The sequence below is a fragment of the Macaca fascicularis genome, chromosome 9 (assembly GCF_037993035.2).
Source record: "Macaca fascicularis isolate 582-1 chromosome 9, T2T-MFA8v1.1".
NCBI classification, from domain to species: domain Eukaryota; kingdom Metazoa; phylum Chordata; class Mammalia; order Primates; family Cercopithecidae; genus Macaca; species Macaca fascicularis.
The window spans coordinates 105835730-105857597 of record NC_088383.1 but is presented as its reverse complement, the minus strand read 5'-3'; the positions used below and the strand labels follow the sequence as shown (position 1 = coordinate 105857597).

The 21868-nt window shown below is 37.0% G+C and overlaps 1 protein-coding gene across 43 annotated transcripts in view; it reads right to left on the bottom strand.

Annotated features, from left to right (window-relative positions):
• LCOR (ligand dependent nuclear receptor corepressor) overlaps positions 1–21868 on the bottom strand; it is a 157085-nt gene that overhangs the window by 72498 nt on the left and 62719 nt on the right. For 33 of the 43 annotated variants that reach the window (XM_045362186.3, XM_074002318.1, XM_065521211.2 and 30 more), the window contains 2 exons: positions 1004–1069; positions 586–665 (listed from right to left, as the gene is read on the bottom strand). In XM_045362186.3, the coding sequence (XP_045218121.2) occupies positions 586–665; positions 1004–1069 (146 nt within the window). Of the gene's footprint in view, positions 1–585; positions 666–885; positions 1070–21868 lie in introns of all 43 variants that reach the window. The other 10 variants (XM_074002321.1, XM_074002327.1, XM_074002337.1 and 7 more) reach the window with 1 other exon arrangement.

Genomic DNA, 21868 nt, shown 5'->3' with positions numbered 1-21868 from the left:
GACCTAATTAATTATTCTGCCTAGTGAAGTATATAAATAAAATAATGCACGGGCCATGGGCAGTGGCTCAGGCCTGTAATCTCAGCACTTTGGGAGGCTGAGGCAGGCAGATCACTTGAGGTTAGGAGTTCAAGACCAGACTGGCCAATATGGTGTAACCCCATCTCTACTAAAAATACAAAAATTAGCCAGTGTAGTGGCAGGCACCTGTAATCCCAACTGCTTGGGAGGCTGAGGCAGGAGAATCACTTCAACCCAGGAGGCGGCGGCTGCAGTGAGCCGAGATCATGCCATTTCACTCCAGCCTGGGCATCACAGCGAGACTCCGTCTCAAACAAACAAACAAACAAACAAATCCCACAACAACAACAAATGCATTGTAGGATATAGGTTTCTTAATAGGCTACTCAACAGGATGGAAATAATTTAAATTGCAAAACCCAGGATTACTATCAAACTCTTTCATAAGTATAAAACCATACCTTCCTTTTCCTACAAATCCTCCAATGAAGTAATACAATGTTTTAAAAAATGAAAACTTTAAAATATTACACTAAATAAAAGTTTCACAAGCTTCTTAGTTACCTTTACTTTATCTCTTCTCAAGCAACAGAATAAACAGTTTTCATCAAAAGTCCAATCAGAAATGCTTTCAGGTTCACAGTCTGCAAAAATAGTAACAAATTAATAGTCATAAAAGAGAATTTTTCAGAAAATAAATCAGAATTAATTTCAAAAATACTGTTTAACAAAAACCTAAGTAGTTAGGCCATATTTGTCTTAAAATTTTTAACTCTTAAAATTCTTAAGTCTTAACTGCTCACTAGTTAATACATTATTCATACATATATCAACAATATCAAGTGAACACAAAAAGATGCTTACATGAATATAACTTTAATCCATATGAAACCGTGAATAAAAAGGAGACTGAGGCTTAAATCACCAAGGTATCATGTATGGCACCAGGAAGAATTTGAAATACCAAAAATATTTTGAATACCTTTAAATAAACTGAGATCTTTTAATAATGCAGGTCCAAACAGCCCTTCAAGAATACTTTCAAACCCTGAAAGGATAAAAACAAAATCCATTACCACAATAATATTCATTCTAGTATTGAATAATCTTTGCGTAAAAAAAAAAGATGATGTTTTCTTCCAGTTCTCAAGGATCCTGGATTACTATTAAAGGGATGCTTAGAAAAAGAGTGTCAATGACAAATCTAAAAGGGGCATTTGCATTTCTGTCAATGATTAACATTCAACACAAATTCTGAGCACATTCAAGAACAAGACCAATGAAGGAATGAAAATCCACAGGTTCTCTAATCATTTTACAAAATCCCAAACACCTCTTTGTACAAACTCTCAGGCTCCATTTTAAAAGGTACTTTTCTCAATGAATGAGTCAAAAACTGCTTCAAATTTTTCACAACTTTCTAAAATAATCTAAATACCATTTTTCAAAATACCAATTGAGACAACAGATTTTGAGTTAACAGTTTATGAAATCTTTACTGAGAAAAACTACATCACACAAACGTAAGGTACAAGACTTTTGTAAAGAAGGTACAAGACTTAAAAGACTTTTGTAACTATTTAACACTGCCACAGTAACTATGTGCTGGTTCCTTTATAAATGTAAACCCCCACTGATTATACATACAAAAAAAAAGTATATATATACTTGTACACAAATGTTTAAATTATTATGTCCTTCTACCAGTGTGAAAGTAGTAGAAAATGAAAAGAATCAAAAACTTTTTTTCTGGCTTGTTATCTCAAATACTGATGATCTACTGAATGATAAACAATTTGAAAATATCTTCACCATCTTGCAATTTTTTTTTTTTTTTTTTTGAGACGGAGTCTCGCTCTGTTGCCCAGGCTGGAGTACAGTGGCGTGATCTCAGCTCACTGCAAGCTCCACCTCCTGTGTTCACGCCATTCTCCTGCCTCAGCCTTTTGAGTAGTTGGGACTACAGGTGCCTGCCACCGCGCCCAGCTAATTTTTTGTATTTTTAGTAGAGACAGGGTTTCACCGTGTTAGCCATGATGGTCTCGATCTCCTGACCTCATGATCCACCTGCCTCGGCCTCCCAAAGTGCTGGGATTCATCTTGCAATTTTTTATGGGTCAAGAAAGTAAGGAGGAAAACAAGAGCAGGAATCAGACTGTATCTTTATACAACATACCAGAAATAACACATTAAAGCAGTGGTTCCCAAAATGTGTGCCATGGACCTCACTGGGAACTCAAATGGTTATTACAAACAAGGAGTCTTATGAATCCATATGCACTCTCAGTGTGGCCTTTGGGAAGAAATTAATGTCTTGTGCATTCAGTATACATACTACTTTTCAAATGCATAGGACTGTTACTGATAAAGTAAATATAAAAAGTGTTACTGAATTCCTAGTAGCTAGGGGCACTGTGTATTTTGCAACATAATCTGTCACCTAGGGGCTTGCAATTTTAATTGTTAAAAAGCACTCCCATGCTTAAAAGGTACCACTTAAATTAAAATACTACATCCTGCGGGATACATAAGGCCCCCTCACATGTATCAATTCTTTACCACAAATACAACCACAGAAAAGGATTTAGAAGGTAAGGAGGTAGAAATGATGGCCTCTGAAAATGGTATTTTGTGTATCTGGCTATAAGAAGATGGTAATGTAAGGGATTTCTTTGCCTTAGTATTAAGCCATAATTTTCAGTAATCTCTAGTTTGTGTTATTTACACTGTAATTAGAGAGCTGGTTTTTCTATACGATACATCCTAGATTCCAGATTTTTCATTTATTGTTAGGGAGTAATTGTTTTCCAACTCTCTTTAATTCCCATCAAAATTATTCCAAGGACATTAACAAAATCAAACTACCCACTCAAACAAATGGGAGGTATCTATGTCTGTTTATTATTTACCTACTAAAATTAAAATATATTCCACTAAATTGCTATGGTCCCCTCTCTTCCACACTAGGGAGGAAAAAGGGTTGGGGTAGCGTTGTGGGAGTGGGTAGGTAGTGGTAAGAGAAGAGAAGAAACTGCTAGATACTGTCTATCTTGGCCCTAGAGATCAGTTATTTTCAGAACGATCTGACTTAAAAAAATAAATAAATCCCACAGTCCATCTCCAATTCTTAAGCCCTCCTACCTGCCCTCCCAAAAGAAAATCTGATTTCACAAATAATAAAGTATTTCAACACCTTGCAAGCATCAAACACACACTGCAAATAGCTAAAGGAAATTATTAAGTAGGTCTTATCCTGAAGAGCAAATCTAATATTCTTTCACCTGGGTTTATATAAAATTGTAACAAATTCCAAATTTGCGGGCTGAGCATAAATTCTTGAAAAGGAAAAAAGTAAATATAGCAAGAAATAATGCCAGGAAAGAAAAATGCAAATAAAAGCTTTAGGAGATAAAAATGTTAAAAAAGAACAGAATCTGATGTAAGAAAATTGGGCAGAAGATCAATAATACTAACAAAAACTTGAGTCACAGATTAAAAAGCAATGACAAAGAAAGAACAAAAGCAAACAAAAAATCTGGTCATAAACACAAAGATTTAATCACAACTAATTTTGCTCAAAATAGCAACTGTAAACAAGTCACTCCTCTTTTGTTCATATCTGCAACAATACATTAAACCTAACAAATATTATTGATTAGATACTGTAAAGTCATATTTTGCTACCCTCTATTCAATGGATGTTAATGCCACTCAGTTTTATTAATATTAAATATTGAATTTAGCAGTTGCATAGCAACAGGGAATGTCTGGTGTGCTATGCTTGACATTAACAAAAGGCAAATAAGGGAAGAACAAATACATTCAAAATGTATACCATGATATCACAGAAAAGCCAGAAAGTTCAATAACAAAATGCCATGGAAAACTAAGTACTGAAAAAGACAGCCATGCCGTTATGTTCAATCACTAGGGCTTAAAAACTACCTTTACACATCACATATAAAGAAAAAAAATTTTTTTTATGGAAGTTGACTACTTTTGAAAGAAGTCCTATCCAACATCACAACTAGTCTCAAGGCTAATCTCGTTTCTTCTTCACTGCAACCTGCACCATGTCTTCAGGCTATTCCTAAAACCCATGTCTTCAGGCTATTCCTAAAACACTGTTTCAATGATGCCACCACCTCTTCAAAGTTCACACTGGTTAAAGAACAAACCCCAACTTCCTAATTCAGCAATCAAAACTGCTTATAATTTGACCCTACCTACTGTCAGCTGGCTTACTTACCAGAGCTTTCCTGCTCATTCCTCCCACAGCTCTGGTCAGGATGGTCTTCTGTTGTGTTCAGTGATCATTCCTACCTCCTAATATTTTCTCAAGCCTTTGCATCTCACCTCTGCTCAAATATAGTATCTCTCTCCTTCAAGAAAATCTTCAAATTGTTCAACAAATACATATTCATTTATTCGACATATACTAACTGAGAGTCTGTCATCTGCCAGGGACTGTTCAACAGGCAGTGTTGAGCTGACATGTTACCTGCCCTCATTGATCTTTAGTTTCCAGTTCTATCATCCTCAAAATTCTCAGATTGTTGCTTGATTTTAAATAAAAGTCAGTTGCCTAATATTTTCTCTGCTTTCTGCCATTTACAAGACACTGTCTTTTCAAGTATTTTGTAAAATAAAATTTGTCACAGGCTATCTAAACCCTATGTTCTCATTTTCCTTTTATTCATTTATGTCTTATCTCCTCAAGCAGAATTAATGCTCCAGTAAGGCTAGGAAGCAATGTTTCTCTTATAGGAACAATGTTTCTCTTATAGGAAGGCTTCACATGTCTGAGTAGCTTCTGATTTAATCACACAGCTCTCGAAAACAGAAGATAAAAGACTAATCTCTCCCACAAATTTCCCCCTTCAATCTAAATCACAATCCATTTCCAATGAAAAGGGGGAAAACAGGTTATAAAAAGTAAAAGAATAGGAATATATCAAATACAAAGCTAACTAAGGTCACCAATACAGCCTGTTCTTTTGGAAAAAAATTAATAGAATGAAAAAATAGTTTCTGGGTCTTGGGAACCTCTCCTGAGATAACCAGTATAGAGACTAGTAGTTTCAGAGAGGTGCTGAAGGAAATGTAGGAATATACCAGAAAATGAGCAATTTCCACATCAAGGTCCCCTGGATCTTGTACTCAAGCTTATACTGAGCTTGCTGCTCAATCTTCAATAAAGTACAGTCATGTGCCATATAACGATGTTTTAGTCAAGGATGGACTGCATATACCACGGTAGTCCCATAAGATTATAATGGAGCTGAAAAATTCCTACTGCTTGGTGATTATAGCCACTGTAATGTTGGACTGCAATTACTTTATTCCTAAATAAATTTAGTGTAGCCTAAGTATACAGTATTTATAAGTCAACAGTAGTGTACAGCAATGTTCTAGGCCTTCGTATTCACTTACCACTTACTCACTGACTCACCCAGAGCAACTTCCAGTCCTGCACTCTCCATTCATGGTAAGTGCCCTATCCAGGTGTGACAATTTTTACTGTACCTTTTCTATGTTTAGATACACAAATACTTACCACTGTGTGACAATGATATTGTGTGACAATGGTGGTATTTCCTACAGTATTCAGTACAGTAATATTCTGTACAGGTTTGTAGGCTAGCAGCAACAGGCTATACCAAACAGCACAGGTATGTAGTAGGCTATATTACCTAGGTTTGTGAAAGTATACTTCACAATGTTTGAAAAATGATGAAACTGCCGAAGGATGTATTTCTCATAATGCATCCCCATTGTTAAGCAACACATGACTGTATTATATTTTACAAAGTATCAGTTCAAAAGTGCTTGCTGGCAATAATAATCAATTAGTGTCCTAATAAACAAAGAGGCAAATGATATTATCTGGAGTTGTTTGCTTAAAACTCAGAATGTGTGACTTGATGCCACCACCACACTGAGCTTCACACCAAGTCAGTCACAAAGTGAAAGTACTGGGTTGGTACAATAGTAATTGTGGTAATAATTTTAGAGCACTAGATTATACAATCTTTTATATTCTATCCAAGGTAATTAAGGTAATCAATTCTTTTTAATTGACACTCCAACTATCTCAGTGTGTTATTAAATCAAAGACCAGATGAACTTCTATAGATAATGAACAATGACCATTCAGGCTTCTCTTCCCCTTACTACCCCTGGTGATTCATTTCATTATTAGAGAACTACATTCATTAATAATCCTTCCTCTCCTCCTGAGCACATTCTCCCAGATGATGCACTATGATGAACCCTATTTGTTGGCTCACTTACCACTCTCAGAATTACCCAGCACAAGAACTGATGACGAAACCTGGTCAGATATACCAAAGAGAAGTAGCACTTTAATCACAACTAATGGGCCCAAACTGAAACAGAATTAATGAAGACAAAAACAGTAGAACTTGAAGAAAAATTATACATACTAATTTTATTGAGGCCAGGGAGGAATAGTTTTTTTTTTTTTTTCCTTTTTTTTAAAGAGTAAAGAGCTCTGAATAAAAGAGCAGACAACAAAAGCTTGGGGGAAGGAGAAAAATTACTAAAATTACCAAACAGAATTAAGTAGAAAAATACACAACAAAATAGCAATTTAGAAAATCAACTTAAGAAATGTCCTACTATCAGTCTGGACAACATGGTAAAACTCCGTCTCTACAAAAAGTACAAAAAATTAGCCCAGGGTGGTGGCACACACCTGTAGTCCCAGCTACCTGGGAGGCTGACGTGGGAAGATCACTTGAGCCAAGGAGGTGGAAGATCACTTGAGCCCAGGAGATGGAAGCTGCAGTGAGCCGAGACTGCGCCACTGCACTCCAGCCAGGGCAACAGAGCGAGACCACTGAAAGAAGGTGGACTGACGGACAGATAGAGGAACGGATGGAAGGAAGGAAAGACGAAATGCCCTAATATTGTATAGTAAAGTGTCAAAGACACATACATCATGATAAAAAGATTAGAGATGAGGTGGCCAGACGTGCGATATCTGTAAAACAGGATTTTTAGAACAAGAAAAGGCAAAGAATGAACATTTTAAAAATTTAAATTAAAAAAAAAAAGTTTAAAGGAGGAAAAGGAAACAAAAACTTCCTAATGTTGATTACTGACTTGAGTCTTCTTATCTGATGGGCTCCATGAAATACTGGGGCAGCAACTGGGGGTTGGAGGGGAAGCTACACATGTAGACTCTCCTGGTAAAATATCTGAATTTCAACAATAAAAATTTACAAGCTCCAAATATGGAAAATATTTCATTTAATTTTACTTAAAATAAGAGGAAAGAGATCTAGACTACCAGTCATTTCACTGGTAAATGTAAATGCTAAACATCTATGGAGAGCTGGGTATGGTATGTGGTGACACACACCTGTAGTCCCAGTTACTTGGGAAGCTTAAGTGGAAGGATTGGTTGAGTCCAGGAGTGTGATCTGGGCAACACTGGGAGACCCCATCTCTTTTTTTATTTATTTTTTTACTTTTTATATATTTTTTTGAGACAGAGTCTTGCTCTGTTACCCAGGTTGGAGTGAGGTGGCGCGATCTCAGCTCACTGCAAGCTCCGCCTCCTGGGTTTACACCATTCTCCTGCCTCGGCCTCCCGAGTAGCTGGGACTACAAGGCACCCACCACCACGCCCGGCTAATTTTCTGTATTTTTAGTGGAGAAGGGGTTTCACTGTGTTAACCAGGATGGTCTCAATCTCCTGACCTCGTGATCCGCCCGCCTCAGCCTCCCAAAGTGCTGGGATTACAGGCGTGAGCCACTGTGCCTGGCGGACCCCAACTCTTAAAACAGAAAAAAGAAAGTTTAAAAAAAAAAAAAAAAAAAGCCTATGAAGCAGTATTTACAAAATCCTAGAGGAAAAATGTAGACAATGTGTTGCTTATGAATATTGATAAAAGACATTTACAGATATTCTCTGATTTTGGAAGTAGAACAGCCATTCACTCTGGGGGGGGGAGGGGGGTAAGGGTTATCCAAAGTAGTTCCATTAAGAAAAATATGATTGGGAATAAAGATCTCCTGAAAAGGGAAAAGACTGTTTATATAAAAACTAATGGCAGGCTGCTATAAATACCTTGTCTTTTACTCTCTAATATGTGGTCAGTCTTCATTTTCGTACTATTTTTGTTTCTTTTATTCCTTGATCAATCCTATCAGCTTTTTTATTTTTTAAAAATCTACTTTGATCTTCTCTATTATATCACTGATTTCATTAAATTTTGCTCTAATTTTTTTCAATTATCCATTTCTTTGGGTTTATTCTATTGCATTTTTGTCTAACTTACAAAAGATTCATTTATTTATTTTCAGGTTTCTTTTTTTAAAAAAAGAACCAAGTATAGGATGATTTAAAAGAACTAAAATTTTAAGTATTGTATATTAAGAGGTAATCTGTGATAAACAAAATGTGGTATATCCATACAATGGAATAAAATTATAATATGGATGAATAAGTCTCAAAACACATTGTGTTAGGTGAAAAAAGGACAGAAACAAAAGACCACATACTATGAGTCCATTGATATAAAATGTACTGAAAAAGCAAATCTATAGATAGAAGAAAGTACATTAGTGGTTTCCTATGGCTGAGTGAAAATGAAAAAAAAATTGCAAATGGGCAACACATTTCTTTTCGCATTAAAGGAAATATTCTAAAATTAGACGGTGGTGATGGTTGCATAATTCTGTGACTATAATAAAAATTGGTGAACTGTACACTTAAAATAGGTGAACTGCAAGGTATGTAAATTATGTCTCAATAAAGCTGTTTACAAAATAGATACTTTATGCCTATTTGGTAAATATATTTGTAATGTTTTAAGAAAATCTGGCCCAGTAGAGCCAGTCTTGTAATTCTAATTTAAAATGTATACTTGAATAGCTGATTTAGACTTTATGATTTTAAGCTGAAATTTTACTAAGTTTGCATCCTGAATAAGAATACTCACAAAAACTTAACAATGTTTACATTTACAATTTTAAAATATTAGATTTACAAGATTTACTTAAGTAGCTAAGGTTTTATTAAATAGTTACAGAGAAAATAAATTTAATTTACACTTACAGATTTAAATGTTTTAAGAAGTTAAATTAAGATATTTCTCAAAAGTTTGTTAAAATTAGTTACAGAATAAGATCCGTATTTAGAGAGAACTACGTTTTAAGTTTATAAATTTAAATAAAGTGAACATTTAAAAGTTAAAAATCAAAGTAACTGCATTATCTTTTCTATTCACAAAGCCATGAAGGATACTATTTTTTAAATCTCACATTTAATAAGAACTAATCAAGTGTTTACATAGAGCTCAGCAGTGTGGGGATACAGGGGTTATGTTTAAAAATATGCCCTGCCATTAAGATATTTATAATTCTAGTCAAAGAGTCAAAATTAACATGCTTTTCCACCACTACGCAGATAATTATAACTCTCCAATCCTTTATTTCTTGCCCTAAGACCAAATTTCTAATTTCCTACTTCATATTATCACCAAAATCTCCTAAATACCTAAAAACGCCCACCAAATCAAAATCATTTTACTCCTTTCCTTCATCTCAATCACAGATTCCTCCTGTATTCTGTATTCCTTACCAGGAAAATGGCATCACGAACACCTTCCCCCCAAGTTATTCAGGTTAGAGAGAGACTTTAGTTAGTCACAATTCCATTCTTTCCATAAATCACCAAGTATTCCAGTAATTGAGTCCTATTCATTTTACTTCAGGAAGATTCTTCCCAATCTGTTCTCTCTTTTCCATCCTTAAATTCATTCAGGTTTTCACTATTTTTTACCTTAACAATTATAAATGTCACTCATGTTAATAATAATGACAGTTATCATTAACTGCACCCTTATTTGGTATCAGGCAAGCACTACAGCAGGTGCTTCATGCCCATAACAAAATCTTCAGAAGAACACTGTAAAACAAGTACTATTACTACCTGGAACATGTAAACAAAACAAAACAAAACAAAACTGAAAATCAAAGCAGCCAATTCATTCTCAACTGCAAAAGCCAATACCTAGATTTAAAACCATGCCTGTGATTCTAAAGCCCAGGCTCTTTTCATTTCATCACACTACCTATTAATAACATCTCTTAATTTTTAATTTATCTTAGTATTCCCCCACACCACCATCTCTACCACCAGAATCCACCCTTCATGCTGCTGCTAAAGCATCATTCTTTCTAGGTTTTAAAAACATTTGATAGCTTTCCACTGACAACAGTGAAGATTTCAAATTTCTGGATGCCATGCATGATCATTATAGGTTCTGACCCCAAATTACCTTTTCAGTCTCTCCTACTACCATATTCTGTATACATACATTATGCTCTGGCCGTACTGATCAGTCACAATACACAGTCAGTGCTTCCATGCCATTTGAGCACAATATCGCCTCAGCCTACAGTGTTCTTCCTGCAACCCTCAATCTAATTCTAAGGTATCACCCATCTCACCCCATAAGCCCCAGGCAAAGTTAGGAACATCCTCATCAGTACTCAAGTTGTACTATTTATAAACTACACTCTTTTTTGGTATTTAATCCACTCGATTTTGAGCAAAGAATTGGAGTTTATCCATCTTTTAACATCGCCTGTTCTTTAAACTACCATTCTCAAGTAAATGCTCAATAAATATTTGTTGGATGAATGCAAATACATTCTTTTAAATTCCTACATCATTATAATTGAGAGGTTGGAGATTTTACAAGGACTCTGTTTTGTGTATCAGGCACGCTGAAGACTTGAAGAAACAGAAATAATAGAAGGATAATAGATATCTGACAAAAAAAAAAAAGATGGCTTTCTGCTCCAGCTCAACTAGGTTCCCTGTATCTATGGACCAAAACCAGAACATAATTAAGGGCTCTCTTTGCTGGCCCACGAAGAGAGGGCAGCAAACTTTTTTTGTGGAAAGCTGTAATCATAGTGAAGATAGAAATAAAATAAAACAGATAAAGTACTGAAAAACAATGGTATTAATACATTAAGGAGGGAAAAGAAAGATATACTGAGTAGTTAGAACATTATCAGAATACAGTATTTACATACATAATGCCATAAATGAGATTTAAAGGTATTAAATAAGTTACCAAAATCACAGAGGTAGTGAGTAGCTAGGTCAGATTAAGTCTTTGGAAATACAAGGACAGTTTTGTTTCATTTTTTCTAGTATATCAAACTGTCTAGGTTAACTATGCTTAGAAAGAAACCATTTAAATGCAAATCTGAGGTTGATTAGGAATGAGTCAATTACATCAGTTCACAATCCATAGGCCACAATCCCGTCATTACAAGGTCGGTAAATCCATATGAGTACTGTTTGTAAATTAAATAAAAATGTGCTTATATAGCCACTAACTACTCTTTTTTAACACATCCTGCTACAAAACAGGATGTGTTAAATATTTAAATATGTTTAAATACGTATTCATTTAAAAAGCACTACTGAATCCATAATCTCTTTTTTACATCACATTTTTTTCTCAAAGATACCAAAAGTACAAATTACAGTGTGAGAGGTAAGCATTCTTTTGGGTTTTTTTGCTTCTCTCTCTCTCTGTCTCTCTCTTTCTCTTTCTCTACTTCAGTGGAAGTTTAAAGGAAGACCTCCTATTCCTTGGGAATAATGGAGTTAACTAAGTAAAAACAAAATTATAAGCTGAATGTTTTCCTTCACTTTACCTAAAATGGAAATTTCTACAGTTGAAAGAACAGAGATAAAAACTAAACTTTGAAAGTTCTTAGGGTTGGAAAGGTGGGGATTCCTTTTCTATCCCTTCCCATCCTCTCCCTATTCTTTTGTCCATTTACTCTCTTCTTTCCAGAGTTAGCCCCAACCTAGAACTAGCATGCTTGCAGGAGCTTTATACCGTTAGGAGATGCATTTATTATCTTTGGTGTGTGGAGATCTCAATAACTCTGTATTGTTTTAAAATTACTATGGGCCGAGTGTCAAGGTTCATGTCTGTAATCCCAGCATTTTGGGAGGCCGAGGTGGGTGGATCACCTGAGGTCAGGAGTTCGAGACCAGCCTGGCCAACATGGTAAAACCCTGCCTCTATTAAAAATACAAAAATTAGCTAGGCTTCGTGGCATGTGCCTGTAGTCCCAGCTACTCAGGAGGCTGAGGCGGGAGAATCGCTTGAGCCTGCGTGGCGGAGGTTGCACTGAGCCGAGATCATGCCACTGCACTTTAGTCTGGGCAACAGACAGAGAATCTGTCTCAAAAAAAAAATGGTAATAATAATAATAAAGCTAATAAAATTACTTTGCAAGTAATTTACTGAAAAGAAATTAAAGTTACTCATATTTCCCCCCATTCCTCACAAGCGGTGAACTCTATTTGAGATAAGTATTTCAGTCTTAATACATTTCTGAATTTAAAAAGTCAATGACATAAGGTATGACTATACGGTAATAGTGAGATCCCTCCTTATCCCACACGCCTCTAAATACCAGAAATGTCAGTAACATCCATATAAGTGCTACTGTACAAAGCTGTGAAGAGAGCATTTAGAGAGCTGAGAAAAAAATTATCTAGGAGGCAAGATTTTTTTTCTTTTTAGTTTTTAGAGACAGAGTCTTTCTGTTGCCCAGGCTGGGTTGTAATGGCACAATCGTAGCTCACTGTAACCTCAACTCCTGGGGTCAAGCAATCCTCCTGCCTCAGCCTCCTGAGCAGCTTGGACTACAGGCATGCATCACAACAGCTAGCTTATTTTTAATTTTTTCTTTAGAGATAGAGTCTTGCTATGTTGCCCAGGCTGGTCTCAAACTCCTGGTCTCAAGCGATCCTTCTGCCTTAGCCTCCCAAAACACTGGGATTACAGGCAAAGGAGGTAACATTTCTGAGCACTCAATGAAGTGAGGGAGCAAGCCACATGGAGACACATGTGTGTTCTAGGCAGAGTGAACGGCACTGAGGTAGTTAAGGTATGAAGTATAGTATATTGAGAATTAGTAAGAAAGCGGGGATGGTCAGCAAGGTGATTAAGATGGGTAGTACAAGATGAGGTAAGAGATTTAGAGGTATGATCATATAGCAGTGAGGAGACTGGATTTTGAATTTTAATAGAAATCCACTGAAGTTTTATATTTAGGTAGTGGTAGAGATAAAATAATCAGATACATATTGTTTAAGATTACCAGGTAGCTGTACAGAGAACAGATTATTGGATAAAGTATTAGGAGACTATTATGACAACAGCCTTGGCAAGAGGTAGTGGTAGCAATGGAGGTAGAGGGCAGTGACTACATAGAGGGTACACATCAAAGATAAAACCAACTTGCTTGATGATGTGCTGATGTGGACTGTGAGGGAAAATGACACTTAGGCTTTTGGTCTGTGAACTGAGTAAATGGTAGTCTAACTTTCTAGGATGGAGAAGACTGGAGCATAAATGTTTGGCAGACAGAGATTTAGTTCAGTTTTGGAGATAAGTCTGAGATGCTACTTAGAAATCAAAGTAGATCTATGAAGAAGGCAACCGAACAGGTGACTGGGAAGTTAAAAGGGAGACACTGAGATGGGGCAATATAAAATTGGCAATCAGTAAAGTACAGATAGAATTTAAAGCTTTAGAACGAGGTAAGATCATATTAAGTTAAGGAAAGGAAGGAACAGGACCAAACACTGGAGCATTCCAATGTTTAAAGATTAGAAAGAAAAAGAGACTGAAAATTAAGATCAGGTCTTTTTTACTGTTCTATCTTTACCATCTAGCAAACAACTTGATGGTAAGTACTCAAAAAATACTAGCTGATCTGAACTGTTATATATGGCAGTGTTATTAAAATAAAGACACATCTTACCCCACTCCAAATGTCATACGAGAGGACTCTGAAAGGAAACCGATTCCTTTTAATATAATCAAACACATCTAAATATATCTAATTTATATATTTTAAAAATCATTACTTTTTACCACACTTCTAATACACCATAATATATTGCAGTACAAAAGATAAACCCTCAGTCTGGCCCCAATTGAAGGATGCATTAGAAAATTTTAAACTGTACCAAAGTTTGAGTCAGCTCTCAGATTTATATACAAAATTCTTAATAGTTCTCCCCTACTCAAAAATGTTCAACGATTAGCTACTGCCTGCATAATAAAATTCAAACTGCTCGTCTGGCTTTCAAATTCTTCCAAAAGTGAATCTTTTCAACACTCCTTTTCAAGGTCCTTCAAGAACAATCTGCTTCTCAAGCAGGCCTTGATTTTCTGTGTCTTCATCCTTCTCTTCACCTTGTTCCTTCTAAAATGTACTCTCAGGCCAGATGCGGTGGCTCATGCCTGTAATCCCAGCACTTTGGGAGTCCAAGGAGGTCGGATCACGAGGTCAACGGATCAAGATCATCCTGGCAAACATGGTCAAACCCCATCTCTACTAAAAATACAAAAATTAGCTGGGCGTGGTGGTGAGCGCCTGTAGTCCCAGCTGCTCAGGAGGCTGAGACAGGAGAATCACTTGAACCCCCAGGAGGTGGAGGCTGCAGTGAGCCAAGATCGCACCACTTCACTCCAGCCTGGGTGACAAAGCAAGACTCCATTACCAAAAAAAAAAAAAAAGTTATCTCAAATATCAACAGTCTTGATCCTATGTGGTCTTCCAGGCCATAGTTCGAAAGTCCCTTCCAACTGTTATCTTTCCTCCCAAATGATTCCCAGTATTTTTCACTTTATTTTTCCTTCATTTTCAACATGAATGTACGTTTTATGTATCCAACTGAATTTTACATTCACTGTTGTAGTGTAATAAAAGGAGTACTACAACTCTAGGAAGTGAGATGTAGTGGTTAAGAACGTGAATTACGAAGCCAGATCACCTGGGTTCAAATATCTGATTCTGCCTTTTAAAAGCTCTATGACCTTGGATAATTTTTTTTTTTTTTTTTTTCCTGAGATGGAGTCTTGTTCTGTTACTCAGGCTGGAGTACAGTGGCGCGATCTTGGCTTACTGCAACCTCCACCTCCTGGGTTCAAGTGATTCTCCTGCCTCGGCCTCCCAAGTAGCTGGGTCTACAGACGCCCACCACCATGCCCAGCTAATTTGTGTATTTTTAGTAGAGATGGGGTTTCACCATATTGGCCAGGCTGTTCTAGAACTCCTGACCTTGTGATCTGCCCGCATCAGCCTCCCAAAGTGCTGGGATCACAGGCATGAGCCACCGCGCCTGGCCAAATCTTGGACAATTTATTTGTCTTCTTCACACCTCACTTTCCTTGGATATAAATTTATAATGTGATTAGACAAGTATTTGTAAATTATTTAGAATAATATCTGAAAGCATATTAGAGGCATTATATTATAAAGTGTTAGGAAGGAAAGAAGGCAGAGAGGTTATGTTTTCAGTCTGTTAACACCTCTTTTGTTCCCTATGATTTAAAAGACTACACACAACAATAATTATAACTCTGTGTTGATGGACAAAAATGCATAAAGATTTATTGGAGGGGGGGACAGCTATATAGCAGCAAAGTTATTTTATATACTATTGAAACTAAGTTGTTACTAATTCAAAATAGACTGCTACAAATGAAGGTGTTAATTATAATCCCCAGGACAAACACTAAGAAAATAACTATTATGTAGTAAAAGAAATGAGAAGGGAATAAAAATGGTAATATCTATGTAACACAAAAATCAGTCATGGAGGGCTTGAACAAAACTGATATAAGACAGGCAGAAAGAAATACAAAATGGCAAATGTCCCCTCTTATCAGCAATTACATTACATGTAAATGGAGTAAAGCCTCCAATTAAAAGGCATGTATGGGCAGAATGAATTTAAAAAGCATTATCCAACAATATTCTGTACACAAGACATTTGATTTAGATCTAAGAATACAAAGAGGTTGAAGGTGAAAGAAAAGAAAAAGCCCATGCAAACAGTAACCAAAAAAGAAATGGAGTGGCTATACTAGTATCAGACAAAATAGGCACTGCGATGGTCTAAATGTTGGAGTCCCCCCAAAAATTCATATGTTGAAATCCTATCACCTCCAAGGTGATAGTATTAAGAAGTGGGGCCTTTGGAAGCTGATTAGGAAAATAAGGTCAGTGCCCTCATAAATGGGATTAGTGCCCTTATAAAAGAGGCACCAAGAGATCCCTCATCCTTTGGTCATATGAGAACATAGGAAAAGACAGTCATACATGAACCAGAAAGCGGCCCCTCACCATACCAAATCTGTTTGTGTCTTCATCTTGAACTTCCCAGCCTCCAGAACTGTGAGAAATAAATTGTTTTTTCTATAAGCCACTTACGCAGCCCAAGTGGACTAAGAAAGGCATTAAGACAAAACTACTTAAAAAGACAAAGGACATAATATAATGTTGAGTCAATCAATCAATAACATTTAAGAATTAAAAACATATATGCCCCTAACAACATGGCCCCAAATTCTATGAAGCAAAAACTGACAGACTTGAAGGAAGAAATGGTTCAACAATAATAGCTAGAGACTTCAACACCCTACTTTCAATAATGGGTGGTACAACTAAGCAAAAGATACATAAGGAAAAAGACGACTTAAACAACATTGTTAGGCAACTAGACCTAAAAGACATATGCTGAACACTCCAACCAACAGCAGCAGAATACACATTCTTTTCAAGTGCACTGGAACATCCTTTCCAGGGTAGCACATATGTTAGACCACAAAAAAAATTTTCAGTAAATTTCAAAAGACTGAAATCACACAAAGTATCTCTTCCAACCACAATGCAATTAAGTTAGAAATCAATAACAGGAAAACTGAAAAATTTAAAAATATGTGGAAAATAAACAATACATTCTTAAATAGTTACTCAAAAAAGTAACTACAGGCTAGGTGCGGTGGCTCACGCCTGTAATCCCAGCACTGTGGGAGGCTGAGGCGGGTGGATCACCTGAGGTCAGGTGTTCGCAACTAGCCTGGCCAACATGGTAAAAATCCGTCTCTACTAAAAACACAAAAATTAGTTGGGCGTGGTGGCGTGCACCTGTAATCCCTGCTACTCAGGAGGCTGAGGAAGAACTGCCTGCACTCCAGGGTGGGCGACAGAGTGAGACCTTGTCTCAAAAAAAAAAAAAAGAGTCAAGACAAAAATCAGTATCAATGAACCCAAAGTTTCTTGAAAAAAAATCAATATTGACAAACCTTTAACTAGACAGACCAAGAAAAAAGAAGAAAGAAGACTCAATTTACTAAAATCAGGAATAAAACTGGGGACATCTTTACAATCTTACAGAAATAAAAAAGATTACAAGAGAATACTATGAACTATTGTATGCCAACAAATTAGATAATCTAGATGAATGGATAAACCTCTAGAAACTACCAAAACTGACTCAACTAAAAAACTGAAAAGACCTGTAACAAGTAAAAAGATGAAAACTGTAATAAAACTTCCAACAAAAAAAACCCCAGGACCATACGGCTTCATTGGTGAATCCTACCAAACATTTAAAGAAGAACATCAATCCTTCCTCCAATTCTTCCAAAAAAAGAGAAGAGGGGTGAATACTTTCAAACTCATTCTGTAAATCTAGTATTACTCTGATAGCAAAGAGAGACATCATCATAAGAAAACTACAGACCAATCTCCCTCACAAATACAGACGCAAGAATCCTCAACAAAATACTAGCAAACCAAACTGAGCAGCATATGACCATCTATCATGGAACTATCCCAGAGATGCAAGGCTGGTTCAACATACAAAAATCAATTAGTTGAAAAAAAAGTCACCATATTAACAGAATAAAGTGGGGAAAAGAGAAACCTGATAATCTCAATTGACATAGGAAAAGCACTGGACAAAGTCCAACATCTTTTCATGATAAAAACACTCAACAATCTAGGAATAGAGAGGAGCTTTTTCATAACCCTGGTTATGAAACAGCTAACATACTCAACAGCAAAAGACTGAAAGCTTTCCCCTAATATCAAAAATAGGCAAGGATGTCTGATCTTACCATTTCTACTCAACACTGTCTAGAAGTTCTAGCAAGGGTGGTTAGAAAAAAGAAAAAGAAATAAAAGGCATCAAAATTGGAAAGGAAGAAGTAAAACTACTTTTACATGATTTTATATATACATAATTCTCAAGAATCTTCAAAACACTACCATTAACCTAATAAACAAGTTCAGCAAGGTTGTAGAATACAAGATCAGCATAAGAAAATCAGTTTTAGGTTGGGCAGGGGTGACTCACACTTACAGTCCTTTGGGGAAGTGGAGGTGAGAAGATTGCTTGAGGCCAGGGGTTTGAAATCAGCCTGCACAACACAGCCAGACCCGTTCTCTACAAAATATTTTAAAGGTCAGCCAGATGTGGTACGTAGTCCTAGACTGAGGTGGGAGGATCACTTCACTCCAGGAGTTCAAAGTTACACTGAACTAGGATCATGCCACTGCCACTCCGGCTTGGGCGACACAGCAAGACTCTGTCCCAAACAAAACAAAACAAAAAACCACACACATACCAAGAAAATAACAAGTGTTGGTAAAGGAAGCGAAGAAATGAGAACCCTCACACATTGCTGGTGGGAATGCAAAATGGTGCAGATGCTCTGGAAAACAAGTTAGGTGTTTCTCAAAAAGTTAAAAATAGAATTACCAAATGACCCAGCATTCCGGAAACTCCTAAGTATATACTCAAGAGAAATGAAAACAGGTGTTCAAAAAGTCATACATGAATGTTCACAGCAGCATTATTCATAATAATCTGACAGTGGAAACACTCAAATGTCCACCAACTAAAGAATGGATAAACAAAATGGAGTATAACCATCCAATGGAATATTATTCAACCATAAAAAGGAACTGGTTAAGGACTCAAAATTTATGTTACTCCCAAAATTCATGTTAACGCCCTAACCCCAGTGTGGCTATATGTGGAGACAAGGTCTCTAAGGAAGCAACAAAGATGAAATAACGTCAGAAGGGTGGGTCCCTGAGCTGACAGAATTAGTGTCCTTGTTAGGACAGAAACCAGAGAAAGTGCACACACGCTCAAGATCACTTGTGCTGCCTCCCTGTATAAGCACAGACAAAAGGCTGTGTGAGGTTAAAGTGAGAAGGTAGCTACCTACAAGCCAGAAGAGGCCTCAGCAGAAACAAATACAGATGGACCTTGATCTGTACTTCCGGCCTTCAGAACTGTAAGTAAGTAAGTATCTGCGGTTTAAGCCACTAAGCCTGTGGTATTTTGGTTACGGCAACCTGAGCTGACAACACGAATGAGTACTGATACATACAACAACATGGATGAACTTCAAAAATACGCTAAATGAAAGCCAGATACAAAAGGCTGTATATTGTATGATTCCATTTATATGAAATGTCCAGAACAGGAAAATTCACAGACATAAAAGATATTATGGAGGAAATATGGAAATAGAAGTGACTATGTAATAGGTATGGTCTATCTTTTGAGGGTGATCAAAATGCTATACAATTAGTGTAATGGTTGTAAAACACTGTGAATATACTAAAAGTCACTGAATTATACACACCTTAAAATGGCTCAAATGGTGCGGCCGGGCGCGGTGGCTCAAGCCTGTAATCCCAGCACTTTGGGAGGCCGAGACGGGCGGATCACGAGGTCAGGAGATCGAGACCATCCTGGCTAACACGGTGAAACCCCGTCTCTACTAAAAAAAAAAATACAAAAAAGTAGCCGGGCGAGGTGGCGGGCGCCTGTAGTCCCAGCTACTCGGGAGGCTGAGGCAGGAGAATGGCGTAAACCCAGGAGGCGGAGTTGCAGTGAGCTGAGATCCGGCCAGTGCACCCCAGCCTGGGCGACAGAGTGAGACTCTGTCTCAAAAAAAAAAAAAAAAAAAAAAAAAAAAAGGTGAATTTTAATTATTTAAAAGGGAGTGAAATATCGGAAGATACAACTTGGATTACTCTCAAATACATGTTGAGTGAACGAAGCCAGTCTCAAATGGTTACATAGTGTATGATTCCATTTATATGACATTCTCTAAAAAACTTAACTATAGCAAATGAATAGATCAGAGGCTGCCAGAGGTTTTGGGTGGGGCAATTAGAAAAGACAGCACAGGGAACTTTTTCAGGTCATAAAACTATTCTGTTTCTTAGTTGTGGTATTGGGTATACAAATTTACATATGTGGTAAAATTCATACAACTGTACACAAAAATGGTTTTACTACAACTTAATTTAAAAAACACAATTTCTCTTACACAAAAAATCCATCAGTCTATTTTGCACTTGACCAATGTTTATCTGTAACATCATTATTAGTCATTTGGAAAGCATTAACTCACTGAGGTATGTGCATTTTCCAAATGTTGACATATTTCATCACACAATATAACACCAAAAAAAAAAAAAAATTACACTTGTTAATATCACTACTGATCCTATCAGAAAGGTCTTTTAAGGGAAGTTCTCATGCCCACAGTGGTGGATTTAAGTTTTCCAATATTCTATTTTTTTTTTTCTTGGAAGATGAAATTGACAACTTTTTTTTTTTTTTTTTTAGAGGTGGAGTCTTGCTCTGTCACGCAGGCTAGAGGGCAGTGGCATGATCTGGCTCACTACAACCTCTGCCTCCCGGGTTCAAGCGATTCTCCTGCCTCAGCCTCCTGAGTAGCTGAGATTACAGGTGGCCACCACCAAGCCTGGCTAATTTTTGTATTTTTAGTAGAGACATGGTTTCACTATGTTGGCCAGGCTGGTCTCAAACTCCTAACCTCATGATCCGCCCACCTCGGCCCCCCAAAGTGCTGGGATTACAGGCATCAGCCACCACACCTGGCCCACTTCATTCATTTTTAAGACAATGTTTGCTAAATACTGAAATCTGAATAACCACAGTTCGTCAGATATTCTTCCAAGTAAAATGGTATTCTATGAAAAAAGTAGGCCAGGTGTGGTGGTTCATGCCTATAATCCCAGCACTCTGGGAGGCTGAGGTGGGTGGATCACCTGGGGTCAGGAGTTCGAGATCAGCCTGGCCAACATGGTGAAACCCTGTCTCTACTAAAAATACAAAAATTAGCTGGATGTGGGGGTGAACACCTGTAATCACAGCTACTCGGGAGGCTGAGGCAGGAGAACTGCTTGAACCCAGGAGGCAGAGGTTGCAGTGAGCTGAGATGGCGCCATTGCACTACAGCCTGGGTGAGAGTAAGACTCCGTCTCAAAAAAAAAAAAAAAAAAGTAGCTAGTTTAGCTTGCAACTCGATCACATAAGTGCTTTTATGCATATTTCCAACTGCATTGCAAAGAATATTAAGGAACCCCAAGGCTTATGATTTAGTAAAAGTAGTATATTTTTATTGCTTCATTGTGGGCATTCTTAGGTAAAACTGGCACATACTATTGAGTGCAAGGCAGTGAAAGACTACAATGACTACTATAAAAGTTTGGTGCCACTGTCTTAATTTGTGCACCAGAGCAATTTTACCCATCATCACTTCTTCCATATCAGTACAACTGTCAACACAGTGCAAAGGGGAAATGACACGTTAATATCATCATGAAAAGAATTTTGACCTTTCTGATTCCTAAAGGAGTCTCAGGAACCACCAGGGGCCCAGGGACCACACTTGGAGGCCCTGAAGGATCAAATCAATCTATTTTTGTCACAGTTTTCTTGCTCTATTTATTAAAGTTACAACTAATAGTCACACTTTCAGAATACTGTAGCGTATCTTTAGTTCCCAATTTGCTGAGTAAAAGAATGTAAAGTTATATGATTAGAGTACTGGTTTAAAGATAAGAATATATGGGTACTTTTGACTGGAGATGTGTAAGCAGTAGGATACCTCAGGATCTAGTCTAATTATTCCAAGTG